General features: G+C 43.2%; 1 protein-coding gene across 8 annotated transcripts in view; it reads left to right on the top strand.

Moving 5' to 3' along the window:
* LOC311065956 (actin filament-associated protein 1-like 2) overlaps positions 1–18,118 on the top strand; it is a 63,937-nt gene that overhangs the window by 41,255 nt on the left and 4,564 nt on the right. For all 8 annotated transcript variants that reach the window (XM_084086846.1, XM_084086845.1, XM_084086847.1 and 5 more), the window contains 4 exons: positions 5,543–5,757; positions 7,608–7,711; positions 7,855–7,975; positions 9,360–9,450. In XM_084086846.1, the coding sequence (XP_083942972.1) occupies positions 5,543–5,757; positions 7,608–7,711; positions 7,855–7,975; positions 9,360–9,450 (531 nt within the window). The remainder of the gene's footprint in view (positions 1–5,542; positions 5,758–7,607; positions 7,712–7,854; positions 7,976–9,359; positions 9,451–18,118) is intronic.

Here is an 18,118-nt window from a genome sequence, read left to right as displayed (position 1 = left end):
TTAAACTGTAAGCAATCAGTGAAAGGCTCGCTCTTTGAATGCAATAATAAGCTTTTTTGTTTAAAACTGAGAAGAATGAAGTGTCATTATTGTACTCACCCTTCAACCATCGAACATTAAAAGGAAAATTGAAAGTGTAAAATAATGAACAAATTACTACAACAGACCATGAATATCCCTAAAAGCTTGATTCTTTCTGCAGCAATATTACGGACGGGTTAAATATAAGTAATATTTGTCTATATTATGTAACATATGTTGCCTTTAATCAAAAATGTTCATTAACTTTAGCATTGAGTGATAATATTTCAAAGTGCTTTCTGTCATTTTGACAGATAAAAAATATTCTGTTTTCCTGCTTTAGAAGCGTTCCATTACACACTGCTAATAGGGATTAGAAGTGAAAAGGGGTGACAATTATATTTCAAATCATTCATGTGAAAACAAACCTGGAAAGAGACGTGAGGATTTGGGGAGAAAACGAGAGATTGTTAGTGCATTCGAGTAAATCATTTGTACATGGGATATTTCGTACAGTAAACCAGGAGAGCAGACCACAAATGTGCAGTATATGTTGTCTTTTTTCAGTGGAATGCAAAAAAAAAAAGAAAAGAATCACGAGGAAAAGAATGCAACAGACTGAAAAGAGCTCTTGCCACAGATATTCTTGTGATACCATATCACATTAAAATTCCAAGCGTTACGTTCTTCTGACGTCTGAAAATAAAACATGAAGGATAATTGACAGCTCATTGAGTCAAACTGGCTGATAAGGATTGTAGCATAACTTATTATTTGAAATGATTTGTTTCAGTCTTTTTGAGTGGATATAGAACTTTTTTTTTTTTAATGGCCGAGAAGTAATTACTAATTCAAAAGAAGTACCCACTCTCAGCCCTTGAAAGTCCCTATCAAAGAACATCACTTGGCGATCATATTTGCAACACTTCCGGGCAGCTTTTCCGGCCGTTCAAAACCAACTCCTACCTGCTTAAATGGAGAAATACTGAGATCTCAAAAACAGCTTGCTGAACTAACATATATCATATTTCAAATCAGAAATGAAATATGACATTAACTGTCTAATATATATATTGTTTCTTATGCTCAAATAGCATTAAAAAAGTGCACATTTCAGGTTATTTCAGCCAATGCGGTTGTCTCAGGATATTGACTTCTGTGGTAACCGGAGCTTCTAACGGCCGCTGCTGTGATGCAGTGACATTTACCAATTGGCAATTGACTGTTATATTTTGAAGGCAAGACTTATTCCACCACATTGCATGTTGCAATTTTTCCAATTTATAGTAATATGAGTGGACTGTCTTGGTAAATATGTCTTGGGGATGTCAGCCATAAAGTAAAGTTGTTTCAGAGGGGGGTCAAGTTATTACCCATCCATTCAACAACCGTTTCATTTGGATTTACTTCGCATTGCGGAAGAAAATAGCTTCGCTACTTCCGTTACATCACGACTTTATGCATGCCAGCCTACCAAGGTTGTGATGTGTTATTACATTTTGATGTAAAATTGAATAAAGTGCACTGATGAATCATTCACCATAAAATCAAGATAAAATTTTAAGTCAAGTCAAGTCACCTTTATTAATATAGCTCTTTTTACAATACAGATTGTTGCAAAGCTTTACAATGATAACATGAAATTAATGCAACAAAGATTGTTTTGGTTGTACAGCAGCTCTAGAAGAAATTCATTATCCAGTTTAAGTACCGGTAAGTTCAGCGTTGATTCATTGTAATAATCATTAGTTATTCATTTAAGGGCCGTTTACACAACATCGTTTTCAATTGAAAACAGAAAACCTTAAATGCGTTATGGCCGTTCACTTACACGACAATGGCGTTTTGGTGGCCTGAGAACGCAAACTTGTGCAAGTTTTTGAAAACGAAACTGTTATGATGTAAAAATTGTATCGTGTAAGAATGTAAATAGGGTCAGTTTTGATTTCATTGTTTGATGTCTGCATTTCCCACAGTTCTTTGTTGTCATTCTGTAACCTAATGCTGTTTCTAATTAAAGAAGCCTACCAAAAAACATATGCTTTATACCCATTATGTGGAGAAGGTCTGCATACGTTGCATCTGAGCTAGCCCTTCTATTAGCACAACTGTGCCATTGTTCACTCGTTTTGGTGTTATTCATTAGGGGCTAAATTCACTGCATGCCGTACAGGACACAGGCTGGGTGTTTTCCACACTGTGTCATTGTCTGTGGATGGATTCCTGTGAGATTTTATTGTCACCTTTGACATTGGGGTGACAACCACAGCAGTGAACTCAGCAGTGTTTTAAATATTTGGGTGAACTTTCTGATAGTGGCTCAGCATTTATGTAAGCAGAGCGTGTATTTGTTTATGAAGGAAACAGGAAAAGCTATTTATTTTATAAAAGAAATGAGCTAATTCAATTTTGGGGAAGATCAAAAGTTTAGTTGAAACTTAGAAGTGGCTACGACTCACCACTCGCTGAGTAATGTTTTAATGTTTTGTTATTGGAAACGTGCGCTCACTGATTAGAGACGTGTAGATGTCTACTTCACGTGTCTCCACAAACAACTTGAAAGGGAAACTTTCATACAGGTTTATTTGTTTATTTGTGTTTGTACAAGCATACTTTCATTATAGACTCAGACGTTTATTTTATGCCATAGTGTGTAATTTCTGCACCCCTAGCAAACAGAATGACAAAAAAAATTTAATTGTTTTCAAGCATGTTCTTCTGATCACTCCCCCCATCTGCAATTGGTTGGGAAACAGACAGAACCACCCCAAACATACATCACTGGTTGAGCCAATGTGTTGTGCTAGTCAGGAGGCTTAAACAATTATTATTGATTCAAAGTTTCGATTCCAATAAGGTAAAAAAATAATAATAACGCGCAATAAGTGGGCGGGCAATATGCTAATGTTTCGTCTTGACATCACAACGAAACGGCTTATGACTCGTTTGAAAACCGATTCATTTCATTGACTCAGTGTCGACTCTTACTTTTGAAAGACAATAACTTTATATACAGTGCACTTTCAGATTTAAAACTTTGCAGTATGTTTTCATTCACTTAGAACTAGGTTACTGTCACGGTGTGGGTTGTGTTTTGTTATTGTCTGTCATGTGTTCCCCTGTCTTTATGTTTAGCTGTCTCCCGTTATGTTGATTAGTCTTCCCAGGTGTTTCTGTTTAGCCACGCCCCCTTGTTATCTTGTTTAGCTTCTCTGTCTGTGTATTTAAGCCCTGTGTTTAGTTCAGTCCTGAGTTTGTGCTTGTATATGTGAAGTTTTGAGTTTATTTAATAAAAGACTACTGCACGTGGATCCTGCTTCCTCCTCTGCTTCAACCAATACGTAACAGAAGAACTGACCCCACAATGGATCCAGCAGTACGCCTCATTCGACTCCGTCAAGGTAACCGACCACTCCCGAGATTTTCTAGACCTTTCACAACTCATTGACTTTCCAGATTATGCCCTCATTGATTTTTATTGTTATGGGCTCAATAAATATTACCAGTCAAAACTGGTTAGTGATAGTCCTCGAGCCTCGCTAGCAGGATTTATTAACTTTGCCCTTCTTTGGAGTGGTTCGTCAGTTACTGTGGGCTTTACGAATGAGGAGCCACGCAAGCTCACAGTATTACCTGAAACCGAGCCTGAAACTGAGAGCGTCATGCCCAGCTCAAAGCCCTCTTCGGCGCTGGTCCTACCCAGCTCAAAGCCCTCTTCGCCGCTGGTCCTGCCCAGCTCAAAGCCCTCTTCGGCGCTGGTCCTGCCCAGCTCAAAGCCCTCTTCGCCGCTGGTCCTGCCCAGCTCAAAGCCCTCTTCGCCGCTGGTCTTGTCCAGCCCAGAGCCTCCTTCGCCGCTGGTCCCATCCAGCCCAGACCCTCCTTCGCCGCTGGTCCCGTCCAGCCCAGAGCCTCCGTCGCCGCTGGTCCCGTCCAGCCCAGAGTCTCCTTCGCCGCTGGTTCCGTCCAGTCCAGAGCTTCCTTCGCCGCTGGTCTCGTCCAGTCCAGAGCTTCCTTCGCCGCTGGTCCTATCCAGCCCAGAGCTTCCTTCGCCGCTGGTCCCGTCCAGCACAGAGACTTTTCCGCCGCTGGTTCTGCCCAGTCCTGAGCCTGTCTCCATCCCAGAACCTCAGCCCTCACCAGAGGTAGCCGCCGGCATGCCAGAACCTCAGCCTTCACCAGAGATGGCCGCCGACGTGCTTGTTCTTGAGCCGGTGTCTGTTCCTGAGCCGGTGCCTGCTCCAGCCTATGTCTCCGTAGCTGTCCCCAAGAAAATTTGGGGGGGGGGGGCAGTAGGTCCCGCGATTGGACCGTGGAGGCCATGCCGCCATGGTCGCCTCTTCAGCCAGCTCCGCCATGGCCGCCCGAAGGGTCGTCTCCGCCCTGGCCGCCCGAAGGGTCGTCTCCTTCACTGCCTGCTCCGCCCTGGCCGCCTGCAAAGCCTGGTCCGCCCTGGCCGCCTGCACAGCCTGCTCCGCCCTGGTCGCCTGCACAGCCTGCTCCTCCCTGGTCGCCTGCACAGCCTGATCCGCCCTGGTCGCCTGCACAGCCTGATCCGCCCTGGTCGCCTGCACAGCCTGATCTGCCATGGTCTTCCATCCTGCCGCAGTCTCCAGGTCCTCTGCCGCCCCACGGGCCTGGCCCTCCATCCCGCCCCCAGGTCCGCCTCCGCTCCACCACCCTCCTGAACTATTGTTTTTTGCTTTGATGGGCGTCGGGAGCCGCCCATAGAGGGGGGGCTATGTCACGGTGTGGGTTGTGTTTTGTTATTGTCTGTCATGTGTTCCCCTGTCTTTATGTTTAGCTGTCTCCCGTTATGTTGATTAGTCTTCCCAGGTGTTTCTGTTTAGCCACGCCCCCTTGTTATCTTGTTTAGCTTGTCTGTCTGTGTATTTAAGCCCTGTGTTTAGTTCAGTCTTGGTCAGTTCTTGTATATGGTTGCACCATGTTGGTTGTTCTGTTCCCTGAGTCTCAGTCCTGAGTTTGTGCTTGTATATGTGAAGTTTTGAGTTTATTTAATAAAAGACTACTGCATGTGGATCCTGCTTCCTCCTCTGCTTCAACCAATACGTAACAGTTACACACTACATGAAAGGTCATTTTCAAAAATCCATAATAGGGGCACTTTAAAATAATTATACTTTTCATAAGTATATCTCAATCAAAAGATCAAGTATATCATAAGAACAAGTATAGGCCAAATACATTAAGACTTTTCTGTGTACTTGTTTGTTACATAAAAAGTAGACTGAATGTATGCTATCATATTTCTTAAGTTTAAAAGAAGTATACAAATATCACACTAATAACCCTCTTTTTTGTAAGAGAGTGGCTTACCAATAGTTGTCTCTGCTTTTCAGCAATAGTTTTTAAACATTGGTCAAATTAAACACGCCAACTTTAAGAACACCAGGCAACCAAGGTCACAATTTGAAATGTAATGATCTACACACAAATATACCATGAACACAAATTATTATCAGGCACTGATAACATGTATTAACTCTTTGTCCACTGTCCTCAGCGGCCTTCCTGAACGTGCTGATGAACTGTCAGTGGCAGAGTCTCTGGTGTCGGGTGGAGGACGGGGTTCTGAAGATGTATCGAGATGAGGAGTCAGAAGAGACCCCTCAGTACACGGTTCAGCTCAGAGGGAGTGAGGTCCGTCCCGGCCCGGATACAGCACATGCTTACCGCATTACTATCACACAGCACGGAGACCAGGTGGCTGTACTAGAGGTACAAAAATGATTCAATATTCGCTTGTATACATTTTTTTAAATATTACTATTTAGTCATTTATTTAATTGATTTTTATTCCAGTTTTAGTTTTAGTCATTTATAGTAGATATGGTAACACTTCATTTTACAGTTACCTTTTTACACTTGTTACATGTAGTTAGTGTAGTAATAACTATAAATGATGCATAATTACATGCAACTAACCCTAAACCAAACCAAACCCCAATCCTAACCCTAACCCTATAGTAAGTACATGTAGTTAATTATTATTACACAATACTTAAATGCATAATTACACTGTAACACAGACACCTTAAAATAAAGTGTAAACGTAGATATTTTGTTTTTTTTTACATATGCCATGGTTTTAAACAATACCAAAAAGTACCATAGTGCTTTTATTGTTGTTGTTTTGCGCATGTACCTTGGTATATATAAAATTACCACAGTATCACCATCTGATACCATCGCTGTACCATAGAACTGCAACAGTAGGCCTATTTATAAAGGGCAGGGATATTTGAGCAAAGTAAATATGGGGCCCTATAATACACCGGGCACAATGCAACACCAGGCGCAAGTGTTTTTTGCTAGTTTCAGCCCGATGCAGTTATCATTTTCACGTCCTGCGCCACGTTGTATAAATAGCAAATGAATTTGCGCCCATGGGCTGTTGGTCTGAAAACGAGGTGTGCAGAGCAGATCTGTTTCCTCACTAGAGAAGCGTTCAGTTTTTCCGCTTGCAAATTCCGCCATGTAAATAGCGAATCCGCCATGGCGCAAGCCCAACTGGCTTTTAAAGGGTTAGTTCACCCAAAAATGAAAATTATGTCATTAATGACTCACCCTCATGTCGTTCCAAGCCCGTAAGACCTCCGTTCATCTTCGGAACACAGTTTAAGATATTTTAGATTTAGTCCAAGAGCTTTCTGTCCCTCCATTGAAAATGTATGTGATATGAAAATGTAAAATATACATCATCAAAGTAGTCCAAGTGACTACAGTGGCTCAATCTTAAGTTTATAAAGCGACGAGAATACTTTTTGTGCGCAAAAAACCCCAAAAATAACGACTTTATTCCACTATTCATTTCCTTCTCTCTGGGCCTCGAGTTAGTTCACGTAGTATGTTGTGCACGCCAAGATGCCCATTTCGGTTGCTTCTTTTACTTGGTCCTCCATGAGTGCGACCAAAGGAGAAACCACAATGATCACAGGGTTTTCATTGCGTCCCATCTTCTTAGCGACCATTGGAGCCAGCTGATAAATTAAACTTTTGCCGAATCCCGTGGGAAGGACGGCAAACACATCTTTCCGATTAAAATCTTAAATAAAATCCACGTCTTTTAAAATTAATGCGCTGCCGATTTCTTTTATAACAGACGCGATAGCGGAATCTAAACATCTCAATTCTCCAGCTACAGTCATCTTTGTTGAAAACCAACCCAAGTGCTCTATGATGACGTGGGTGATTACCTAAGATCATCTGTCCATCATCGATTAAAGCCCGCCCTGGCAATTTGATTGGCTCAGCCTTCTAGGAGTCGAGCATAATTACTCCTCAACGGATTGAGTCCAGACCGAACTTGGGCGGGGTTCGGGCTGGCACCCAGGCTAGGGACAACCCTTTTAGACCATGCGCCGGGTGCGCCGACCATTTTTCCCGTCGTTAAATTAGCCAAAGTGGATTCGGACATGCCCTAAGTGCACTTGTGCCGTGCACTTTAGACCATGGGCTTAGATCCTTCAAATAGGGCCCATGGTCTATTTTGATTTCTTGTTGTTTTTAACTGTTATCACTGTGTTATGAATTACTGTAGATGTTATTTTACGTGTATGAATGTGCAGGCAAATTGTGCAGATGATAAAGAGCAGTGGGTTCAGCTCCTGCAGGATGGGAGTTCCACTGTAGCTGGTTCTCCATATCAACACACCAGCCACGAGTCACTGAGGTACACACACACTCACATGCTGTCTGTCTGCTGCCAGCATTCCATATGAACCAAGCATGAATCACTGAGCTACACACACTCACAAAAGTACTCACATTCTTTCCGCATCCTCTTTCCATTCTTCTGTTTCCTCTGTTCCTCAGTGGTCTGAAAAGCCGCAAGTTCCCCACCTCAAACATGTACATGGACGACCCCTTTCAGCAGCTGTGTGGTGGAATCCACTCTCAGCCCATCTATTCAAACTCATCCATACTGGAGCACATGGTACGGTCCAGCAGGGGGTGTTAAAAAGACCATTAAAGAATGAAGTGCATGTGACCTATGTAACAAGAGTAAAAAAAAATAAAAAATTCTCTGATTTGAGCAAGCTAGTCAGTTTTGTTTGCAGTTTAGTGAAGTTACATATCACTAATTATGCAATGTGTTTAGGCATTTTTTTTAAATCAACAAAATAAAATTGGTTGTATTCTACGATTCAGAGGTTTGATGTCAAAAAGTTGCTTTAAATAAAATAAATAATATTCAGCAAGAATGCTTTCAATTGATAAAAAGTAACGTTAAATACATTTATAGTGTTAAAAAAGTACTATTTCAAATAAATGCTATTCTTTTGAACTTTCTATTCATCAAAGATGTTTTAAAAATGGATCATGGATTCCACAAAATACTATAAAGCTAATGTTTTGAACACGATAATAATAAGAAATGTTTCATGAGCACCAAATCAGCATATTAGAAGGATTAGAATTAGAAGGATTTTTGAAGGATTTCTTAAACACTGGAGTAATGGCTGCTGAAAATACAGCTTTGCCATCACAGGAATAAATTACTTCTTAAAATATATTAAAACAGAAAAGAGATATTTTAATTTGTAATTATATTCCACAATATTTTTGTTGTTACTGTATATTGATTAAATAAATGTTGCCTTGGTGAGCATAAGAGACTTAAAAATGATACAGTACGTGTTAACGCACAATTGGTACCGTGTTCATTAGCATCTGATATTACTGATTTTTTTATTCTTTATCAGCATCAGTCAATATTGGATATATATCAGCTAATACTCGATATTTAATTGTGATGATCATTTTCTCAATATTTTTACATTAAGATTACATTTACTATCATCTAACAATCATTTAAAGTTATTATTTTAAAACGAATAAAATTAATAATTTAATAACACTGTTAAATGTAATGTTAAGAAAATTTCAAAATGAAAATCCATTTTTCATACTGTTATTTATAATCTTGTGAAGCATTAAATTCACTTGTAGTTTAGTTTTTACTTTTGTATTGTTAATATTATTTATTTCAACAAAAAATAGTATAGAATTTTAACATCGGCCATTTATCAGCCCAATACCATGTGTGTGTGGGATTGAAAAATAAGAGAGCTTGGTGACATCTGCCATAAAAAGGAAAATGATATCAGTTAAAAGTTATCACATTTTGATTAAAGATTACAACGACAAACATTATAATAACATGCGTTATTGCGTAATTGTTCACAATGTGCACTACGATAGTAATTAGGGTATATTTTGATTTGATGTTGCCTTTTTTTTTAATTCATGGACAGTCGTTGCTTGTTCACTGCTACTCTGACAAACTAACTTATACATCTGTTCTATCCATTTGTCAGTTTCAGAAACCCTACACTAGTGGAAATGGAGAATTGGTGTCATCCAAGGATTCTGCCAACTACAGCAATAATGAAATCTTCAGCAACCACAGTGAGTCAGTCATATTACTCCAGTCCTTAATCCTGAGTTGCACTTTTTAAGAAAGGAAATGCATTAAGATTAAAATATACTGTACATTTATAGTTCTCATTCATTTTATCCCATTTTCTACTCTCATTGCCTGGTCCCACTCATTCTGTCACCAAATTGTTGTAAAAGTTATTTTAAAAACTGCTTTTACATTTGTGGGAATTTTTTTTCACTCTAACCTGATTGCTTTAAGCAGATCAGCATCATCACATATAATCAGTCTTTCCAGGTCATTTTTCTCTCGTAAAAATCTTTAAGAATACATGAATGCATTTGGTCAATATGAGAGATGCAAATGGATTGGAAGTTAAATGTAGATCATAACTTCCAATCTATTTGCGATACAGGCGGTGGTCTAGGGCCTGTGAGATGGTCTGTAAACGGGCCCTAGACGACCGCCTGTATCGCCTATAGGACAGGCCCACTTGTGCACAAAACATATGATTAAGACGTGTATACAGCTCTCCTGTCCTAACCCATCACTCCCTCGTCAACGGCAAATACTTGACAATTCAGAGGCATCTGCTTTTAATTTGATTTGAGCAGTACTAAATTATTTTATGGTGGCTGAAAGCTCAAAGCTCAACTTTCCATGGTCATGGTTTATGGATATGCATAACATCCCAGAGCATAATTTTGTGCTTTTCACATGTTTTATTTGCTTAATAAGGCCAGTGTGACCTGTATAAATCACTTTAACATTACATTCTTAAGGAATGTTTAGATGCTCGGATCTTTTCTTGTGCAAATGGGCATTAAGTGGTGTTTCTATTGACTTTGATCAGACTTCTTTGACTTTTATTAGATCGTGATTATGGACCGATTTACAGTGCTGTTTTTCTCAACCATGATACTTTTTTTCAGGATTCTTTGATGAGTAGAAAGTTCAAATGAACAGCATTTATCTGAAATAGAAATCTTTTGTAACATTATAAATCAATTGAATACATCTTTGTTACAAGAAAGTATTCATTTAAAAAAGAAAAAAAAAAACACTTAAAGTTTTGAATGGTAGTGTTGGAGCTGTGTTTAGAATACGTCAGTGTGTGAGCATGTGTTTTATAGTGTGTACTATAGGGCATGTGAGGTGAGGTTTAGACTCTGTGTTTCTGGACTGTCTCAGCAGAGGAAGGCAACACTCTTGTGCTCCCATTTTGGTAGGGATCAGTGGTTTTTCTCCCTTGTGGTTTTGGTCACAGTGCAGGGTTGTAGCATTGTGGCATGTGCGTGCACACACATCCTTTAAGATTCTTCAGTCAAAACCATGAGAATATCATGTTTTCTTTTTGAACCCAACTTTCCATGATATGCTGTACTCAGGGAGTATAAGACAAGGTAAAAAGTAGAAAAGTGAATGAACGATGAATAATCATACAGTACCTTTTAGAAAATAAACTCTTAAAATGCTTCTCATACTCAAATGGTTTGCCTACTAACACTGCTCAGCAGTTGACATGTTTCAGAAGAAAATTCAATAAAATATTTTTTTTTTATGAAGGTTATGAAGTCTAAATTTCCACCACATCTCAAATGATGTATAGTGTTTTCAATTCTGTGGTGGAATCGCACAAAATAACAGCTTAATTGGAAATTACACACAATATAAATATTCTGCTCACAATTAAATTGATGTATGTAAATGTAAAAAAGCAACATATGATGGTAGAGCTTTCAGCTTATAGATTCCCCTATCCTAGAGAGAGTGAATTGCTACTAAGTGCTAATGTGGATTTCTGTCTAGATATGTAATAACATTTTGCAAAAGAAAACCTTAAAAAGGTTAATTATAGATAAAGTAAGACAGAAACACACCTGTTCACTGGTCATTTTCCTCAGCTGTAGGCAAAGGCAAATTTCAAATCAGTGCTTCTCCCGGGAGACTAGCGCTAAATTAATCCCCTATCTTAGCGCCATCTACTGTTTTAGAAGAGGAAGTTGCTCAACTGCATTTGTGAGAAAATCGAGCCGAAAGATCTCATAAAAAGCCAAGTGTCTCACAATCATAACAGACAGATATGCATTTGTATGCACTAGATTTGGTATTTGTTCAAAGGTTACATGCAATTTGTAGGATGCTTTGTATTTATTTGTGAAATATGATCTAGGCTCATTTATTTCTATTTGCAAAACACAATGCATATGTGTTACTCCACTGCATTTTCGCTCAAATTGACCTTTGTACTTGCTTTCTGTTTGTTTACAAGTCGAGTTTTCCTTTGCAAAGCAGATCGAGTTTGTTTGCAAAATGCTTGATTTGTTTGTTTAATTATGGCACAATATTAACTCCATACCTTTCGTTCAGTCACTACGAGTTACATCATTGAATGGCGAAATGAGGGTTTCGCTTAGAAGCCTATCACCTTTGAGTTCTTCAAAACGAGCCAATGGCAAGGAAAATGCCACATGTATCTATTCCTATTTAATCCCTATTTGCATAGCGCAACTCCGCCCCACCGCATGGGTATAAAAGGAGGGACGCTGGCAATCTCGCATTATGTTTTTGCTTCGGAGCCAAGAGTTTCTCTTCACTCCTCTGCAAGCCTATATCTGAGTTCTTCAACACTATGAGACGAACGGCTCTCCAGTGTGCAACTGCGCGTTCCAGCAAGATCACATTGCTTGCTGCTAGCTGTGATCTGCCAACAGTGTGTGTGCTACTCCCTGGGCACTTCAGTGCTCTGCTGAGCTTTTTCCTTGTGTGTGGCACGTCTTTTTCAAGATGTCTCTCCCGTGCACTTCTGGGTGTGGTCGATTTGTTTTGCCATCTGATGGGCACATTCACTGCCTAGCATGTTTGGGCTTAGATCACGCTCAGGCAGCGTTTGTGGATGAAGGTACAGCTGATCCGGGGCTCATGGAAGAGCTGCGTGCCGCCACCGACCTCCCTCTCCGGGCGACGAAGGGTGCTTTCCGGGCTCCCTGAGTCAGGTGATGTCCACAGCTGTGGTCCAGGAGAGACACCTCTGGCTCAACCTGGCTGATATGCGAGAGGCTGAGCGGACCCGGTTCCTCAACTCTCCCATATCCCAGGCTGGCCTCTTCGACTCACCCTCTGGCACCCACGTCCCGATCTGTGGAACCTGCATGTGTGGGTTCTGGACGGGACGCGGCAGGTTTGTGTACCCTACCACCTCAGGTGATGGCTACCATCACTTCCGCTAGGGCCCTGTCCACGAGCCTATGCGTTGAAGTGGAACCTCTTCGTCACCTCGTGTTCTTCTCACCGAGAAGACCCCAGAAATTGCCCTATCGGGTCTGTGCTCTCCTTCCTCCAAGAAGGGTTGGAACAAAGGCTGTCTCCTTCCACCCTGAAGGTTTACGTGGCCGCGATTGTGGAGTGCACGACCTCAGCATGACCTGGTCGTCAGGTTCCTGAGGGGGGCGAGGAGACTAAATCCTCCTCGCTCTCCTCTTATACCCTCTTGGGACGTCGCAGTGGTCTTATCAGCCCTGCAGAGAGCTCCCTTTGAGCCATTGCGATCAGTGGAGCTTAAGTTCCTGTAAGCACTTGGTCAGCGCTCCTGGTCGCTTTGGCCTCCATCAAGAGGGTAGGGGACCTGCAGGTATTTTCGGTTGATGAAGCGTACCTAGAATTCAGGCCGGCTAACTGTAATGTGATCTTGAGACCCTGGCCTGGATACGTGTCCAAGGTTCCCACCACTCCTTTCAGGGATCAGGTGGTGAACCTGCAAGCGCTGCCCTCGGAGGAGGCAGACCCAGCCTTGGCACTGCTCTGTCCAGTACGTGCCCTCTGTGCTTACGTAGACAGAATGCAGTGTTTCAGGACCTCAGACCAACTCTTTGTCTGTTTTGATGGGAAGCTGAAGGGAAAGGCTCTCTCCAAGCAAAGGTTGTCTCACTGTATAGTGGACGCCATTGTCTTGGCTTACCAGACGCAGGGTCGACCATGCCCCCTAGGGGTGAAGGCACACTCCACCCGGAGTGTGGCTTCCTCCTGGGCTGTAGAGCTGCAGGCTGGGCGACACCCAACGCTTTCATGAGATTCTATAATCTCTGGGTAGAGCCAGTGTCCTCTCATGTACTTGCTTCCACTAGCCAGTAAGTAGGACCCGCTCGGTGTCATCGCTTGTTGTGCCATTCCACTCCACGGACTGGATATATGCGCTATTTCACTCAGATGAGTTCTCCTTAGACCCTGAGTTCCTCCTGCACTGTTGATGCCGTCACCCGAGTGCATGCCCAGTTGGTCAGCCCTCATGATTGGCTAGGTGCTCCATGTGCATGGTTCCCTGCTTGGGCAACCCCCACATGTGTATTTCCATGGTAAGTCTCCTCCGAGCACGTGTTTTCCATCGGCAAAACCCCTCTTGCCATCTTGAGGTTAAAACATTCCACCCTGCGGGCTGGATACCTCTGAGTTTTCCATATGCATCCTGCACTCGGGTCATATGTGTATTCTAAGTCCTCCCTACGGGTAGGCACTGTGTTACATATTCCACCTGGTATATGCCACCCAGTGTACCTTGGTATTCTTGCGTTAAGCCTAGTCCTTCGTCCATGCTAGTCTCATGACAGGGAGCTCAGACTTGCTCAGGGCACTGGAAGACAGCCGCTGTGGCGTGATTGAATTGGGACCCCCATTTTGTCATTCACTGACGTAACTCGTAGTGACTGAACGAAAGGGAATGTCTCGGTTACGTATGTAACCCTTGTTCCCTGTGGAGGGAACGGAGACGTTACGTCCCTCTGCCACAACCGATGTACCGCTGGAACGGCCTGCAGTTCAGTCTTGGCTCCTCAGCGGAAAACATAATGCGAGATTGCCAGTGTCCCTCCTTTTATACCCACGCGGTGGGGCGGAGATGTGCTATGCAAATTCCGCAGACCCATGGCATTTTCCTTGCCATTGGCTCATAGGCTTCTAAGCGAAACCCCCATTTCGTCATTCACTGACGTAATGTCTCCGTTCCCTCCTCAGGGAACGAGGGTTACATACGTAACCGAGACGTTACGTTAGGTAACCGGAGACGTTCCCTTTTGAGTTGGTCTCTCGATTCGACTACCTAACTGTTAGTTGGTGTTATGGGGACCTATAAAATCCCGCCGTGTTGATAGCGAAGGTCCAGATCGGCAGCAAGCCAAGCCGTTGAAAGATAAAAGAACTCCATACAACAGAGACCTATAAGCTCAGCAGCATAGCGTCTATAAGAGCAAGTTGCTCAAGCATGGGCCACTGCAAACACATAGCAGAGCGGATAATGGCTGAGGTCGTGCCGACGCCTAGTACTGATGTCCACTGTAGCGGTGATGCTGATGCTGTCCAAGCGTGTAACACCATGCAGATGAAACCCGAAGGCAGCAGAAGTACTGGTATACACAGAAGTGCTGAACAATACATGCATTCCAAGGAACATCCAGGTTATAAACACCATATAGGCCATAGCAACATGCAAGGTGCCTCATAGCCCACCTGGCATAGGTTTTCCATAAAGGTTACTACTTGTGTGGGAGAAACCATAATGATGACATATTCCTTGTCTGTGCTTTTACTGCATGAATGCGCACAGATACAACCCACGAGGGTGACAATTTGCACAGAAGGCAGCAGTGTGTGCGCCTGTAACAACAGACTGCGAACAGCTAAACAACATAGTTGAACACCACTAGCAGGGTCATAATAGTCACATGAACTGTTTGACAACACCCACAAAGTCAGTTTGCGTTGTAGATATAATCCTCTTGCAAGGCAACATCACGAAATGAGTGAGGAGACATTTAATCACAGAACTGACCAGATTCCCAGCACGAATCGGCCATGTAGAAGTGCAAGAGGTGTGCTTAAAACAGGGAGGGGATACAGTCGCCGTCCAAGTACTCTTGCAAAATACAAAGCCACTGATAGAGGATGTCTGACCAAAAACAGATATATTTCAGGCACACTGATATAATCCAGTCCCTTGGCCAACTCTGTGCGAGGGTCTGTCCCAATGCGTCTACTTGAAAGCATGTTCAATAAACATCTCCGACTTGAGCGGAATGAACCTAACACGGGCTTTAACTGTTCCTGACGCCCGCAACAAGCGGGGGACGTGAGAACAGACATAATAGGACTGGTAGTTTCACTATCTTTATCATGTCAGTGAGAGCATAGCAAAATATTCTGCCATCAGCCTGTGAGCTTCCTGAGGACACTTAAAGGGAGATACTTCTCGGCTCAAACGAGCGGAGGTAAAAGTTACAAACTGTGAGCGCCTCTGTGAAATACGAGCTTGCATCACAACAAGGCCCAGTTCTACTTTTCTGGGAAGCAGAAGATGAGTTGGATTAATACACTCTCTGAATGGACTATGATCAGTTGATCATCCAGAACGCGTGCTCCACTCATGTAGAGGGGAGATAGCCGCACTCAACATTCATGAATGTACACATAGTTCGTTCATGTGATGGGCGTTCATTCGGGCGTTCAAACCAGCTCTAATGATAGCTACAGCCGTAGTGCCCTTAGAAACAATGGAAAACAGAAGGCTGTGTCGTGAATGCATCAGCTACATATTAAGTACAGTAGCTAATAGTGTAAGCAGTGGTACTGCACATCGGTCTATAAGACCTAGTTGAAAGACACGCCGGAGAGGGGCGTGGCCACGAAGCCTTTCAGACACTCCAATGGCTACTCAGCCATCTTCCACTGCACAGCCAGAACATGCGGTGTAAAAGGGGGAATTTCTCTGATGTAGAACCTGTCTTACAGCTGTCACGCCGTACAACAGAACAGTAATTGCTCAAAGGCAACTAGGTTCTGTATACAAAAGGCGGCCTTACGGCCACGATCGTTCTCTGGATTCATAGCTGGCTCAGGCTCTATGCAAGGGGTTGAGGCATGGCTAGATAACAGTAATGTAGAGCGAACGCAGAGAGACATAACGTTGGGAACAGCAGCAGTAAGTCAGTGCATCATGAGGGCTATGGCTGGCGTCGGCGCCAGTACAGTGAAGGCGACAACATAGAAGGCGAGAATTGCATAGCACCAGCGTAAGTAGTGGTATAGCACACGCACATACTTCATCACAACGCAGCAGCACAGCCAGAGCGCTTATCATACAAGCGATGAACGGCGGTCACGTTGTTTCTCAGTGACCCGGGGTTATAACAGTAACCAGAGATGTTCCCTTTCGAGAGCGGTCACTTCAGTATCGCATCAGCTTGACGCTGCAGGAACAGAATCAATCCCGCCGTGCGAGAGGTGAAGATAAGGCCGAAGAGACCGGGCTAAGGCTACACCAATCACAGAGTAGAACAACAGCCAATAGTGTCGTTCCTCTAGGAGTGCTCACAGCTGATATGTAGGGCCAGACCAATGAGCTGCTCAGCTCAAATACACCCGAATTTGTATATCAGCTAGAATATCAGGCTGCACTGAATACAGGGCAGCATAACAGCAGGAGCCACATATCTGTATGTACATAAGCACAGCGTCAACAGCTGTAGTGGCAACAACTGTGAACAGATCAGAATAGCAAGTTGCACTCAATAATACAGGGCAACATAACAGCATTAATCACATATCAGTATATACATAAGCACAGCATCAGCAGCCGTAGCGACAACAGCTGTGAGCAAATACAGTCAGATTAGAGTAGAAAGTTGCACTGAAGAATACAGGGCAACATAACCACAGTAATCACATATCAGCATGTACATAAGCACAGCGTCAACAGCCGAAGCGGCAACAACATGTGTGCACACTTAGTCAATAGCAAGACTAGGAGATAAGTGAGGTTAATCACTCAACGAAAGCACTTGAGACGGCATTTTAGGGCAGCACATTCAACTTGTAAAACCTGCCGAATGTGTTCTGTGAAGACCAGCCGGCTGCAAACATACACCCCTAAAGAGGCGCTTTAGAACTGGTCCATGAAGAGGCAATAGACCTCGTCGAGTGAGCTCTCATGTTAAGGGGGGCCTTCCAGCCCCTGGCTCGCATAAGCCAAGCGATAGTGCCCAATATCCAGTGAGCTCTGCTTAGGGATTGCACGTCTCTTAGTACAGTCAGCCACCATAGCACACAAAGACGTGGTCTGTTTATCCGCTGTACGCGACTGACCACTGCACTGAGACAGGAGGGTATTCATATTGCGTGAGTGGTGGGAATTTTGTCCTCCTTACACGACTGACCACTGCACTGAGACGGGGCTGTTTATCGTGCGATTGCTGGGAATTTGTCTTCCATAAATGACAGGCTGCTGCACTGGGACAGGGGGCTGTTAATATTGTGTGAGTGCTTTTCTGTACACAGTAGGTCTCTGAGGCTAGGGGCTGCTTATTGTGTGAAAGATGCATGTAAGTAGTGCCATGCGGGACCTGTGCCGACATGAGGACACTAGCTGCATTCTCCGCGCTCGGCTCGCAGCTCTACCACGGAGTGGGGAGCATAACAAGCCGGACTTATGAAGATAAGCTGTTTTCTTTCTTTACTGCCGCTCGGTGTAGTGGGCGACGGGGAAAGCATGATACTGGCAGGCTATACCATGTACAGACCATGGCTCAGCACTGCTCTGAGGCAGGGCAAGCAACGCAGTATTGTCCTTTTGAAGGTTTCTTGTCGTTTCTTTTGTTCAGACGGACTCACGCAGCGCTGCTCCGGAAGGTCATTGGCCAGGCAGAAGTGCCA

This window comes from Abramis brama, assembly GCF_963993115.1.
Source record: "Abramis brama genome assembly, chromosome: 16".
In the NCBI taxonomy this organism is placed as follows: Eukaryota; Metazoa; Chordata; class Actinopteri; order Cypriniformes; family Leuciscidae; genus Abramis; species Abramis brama.
This window is presented reverse-complemented; position numbering and strand designations above follow the sequence as displayed.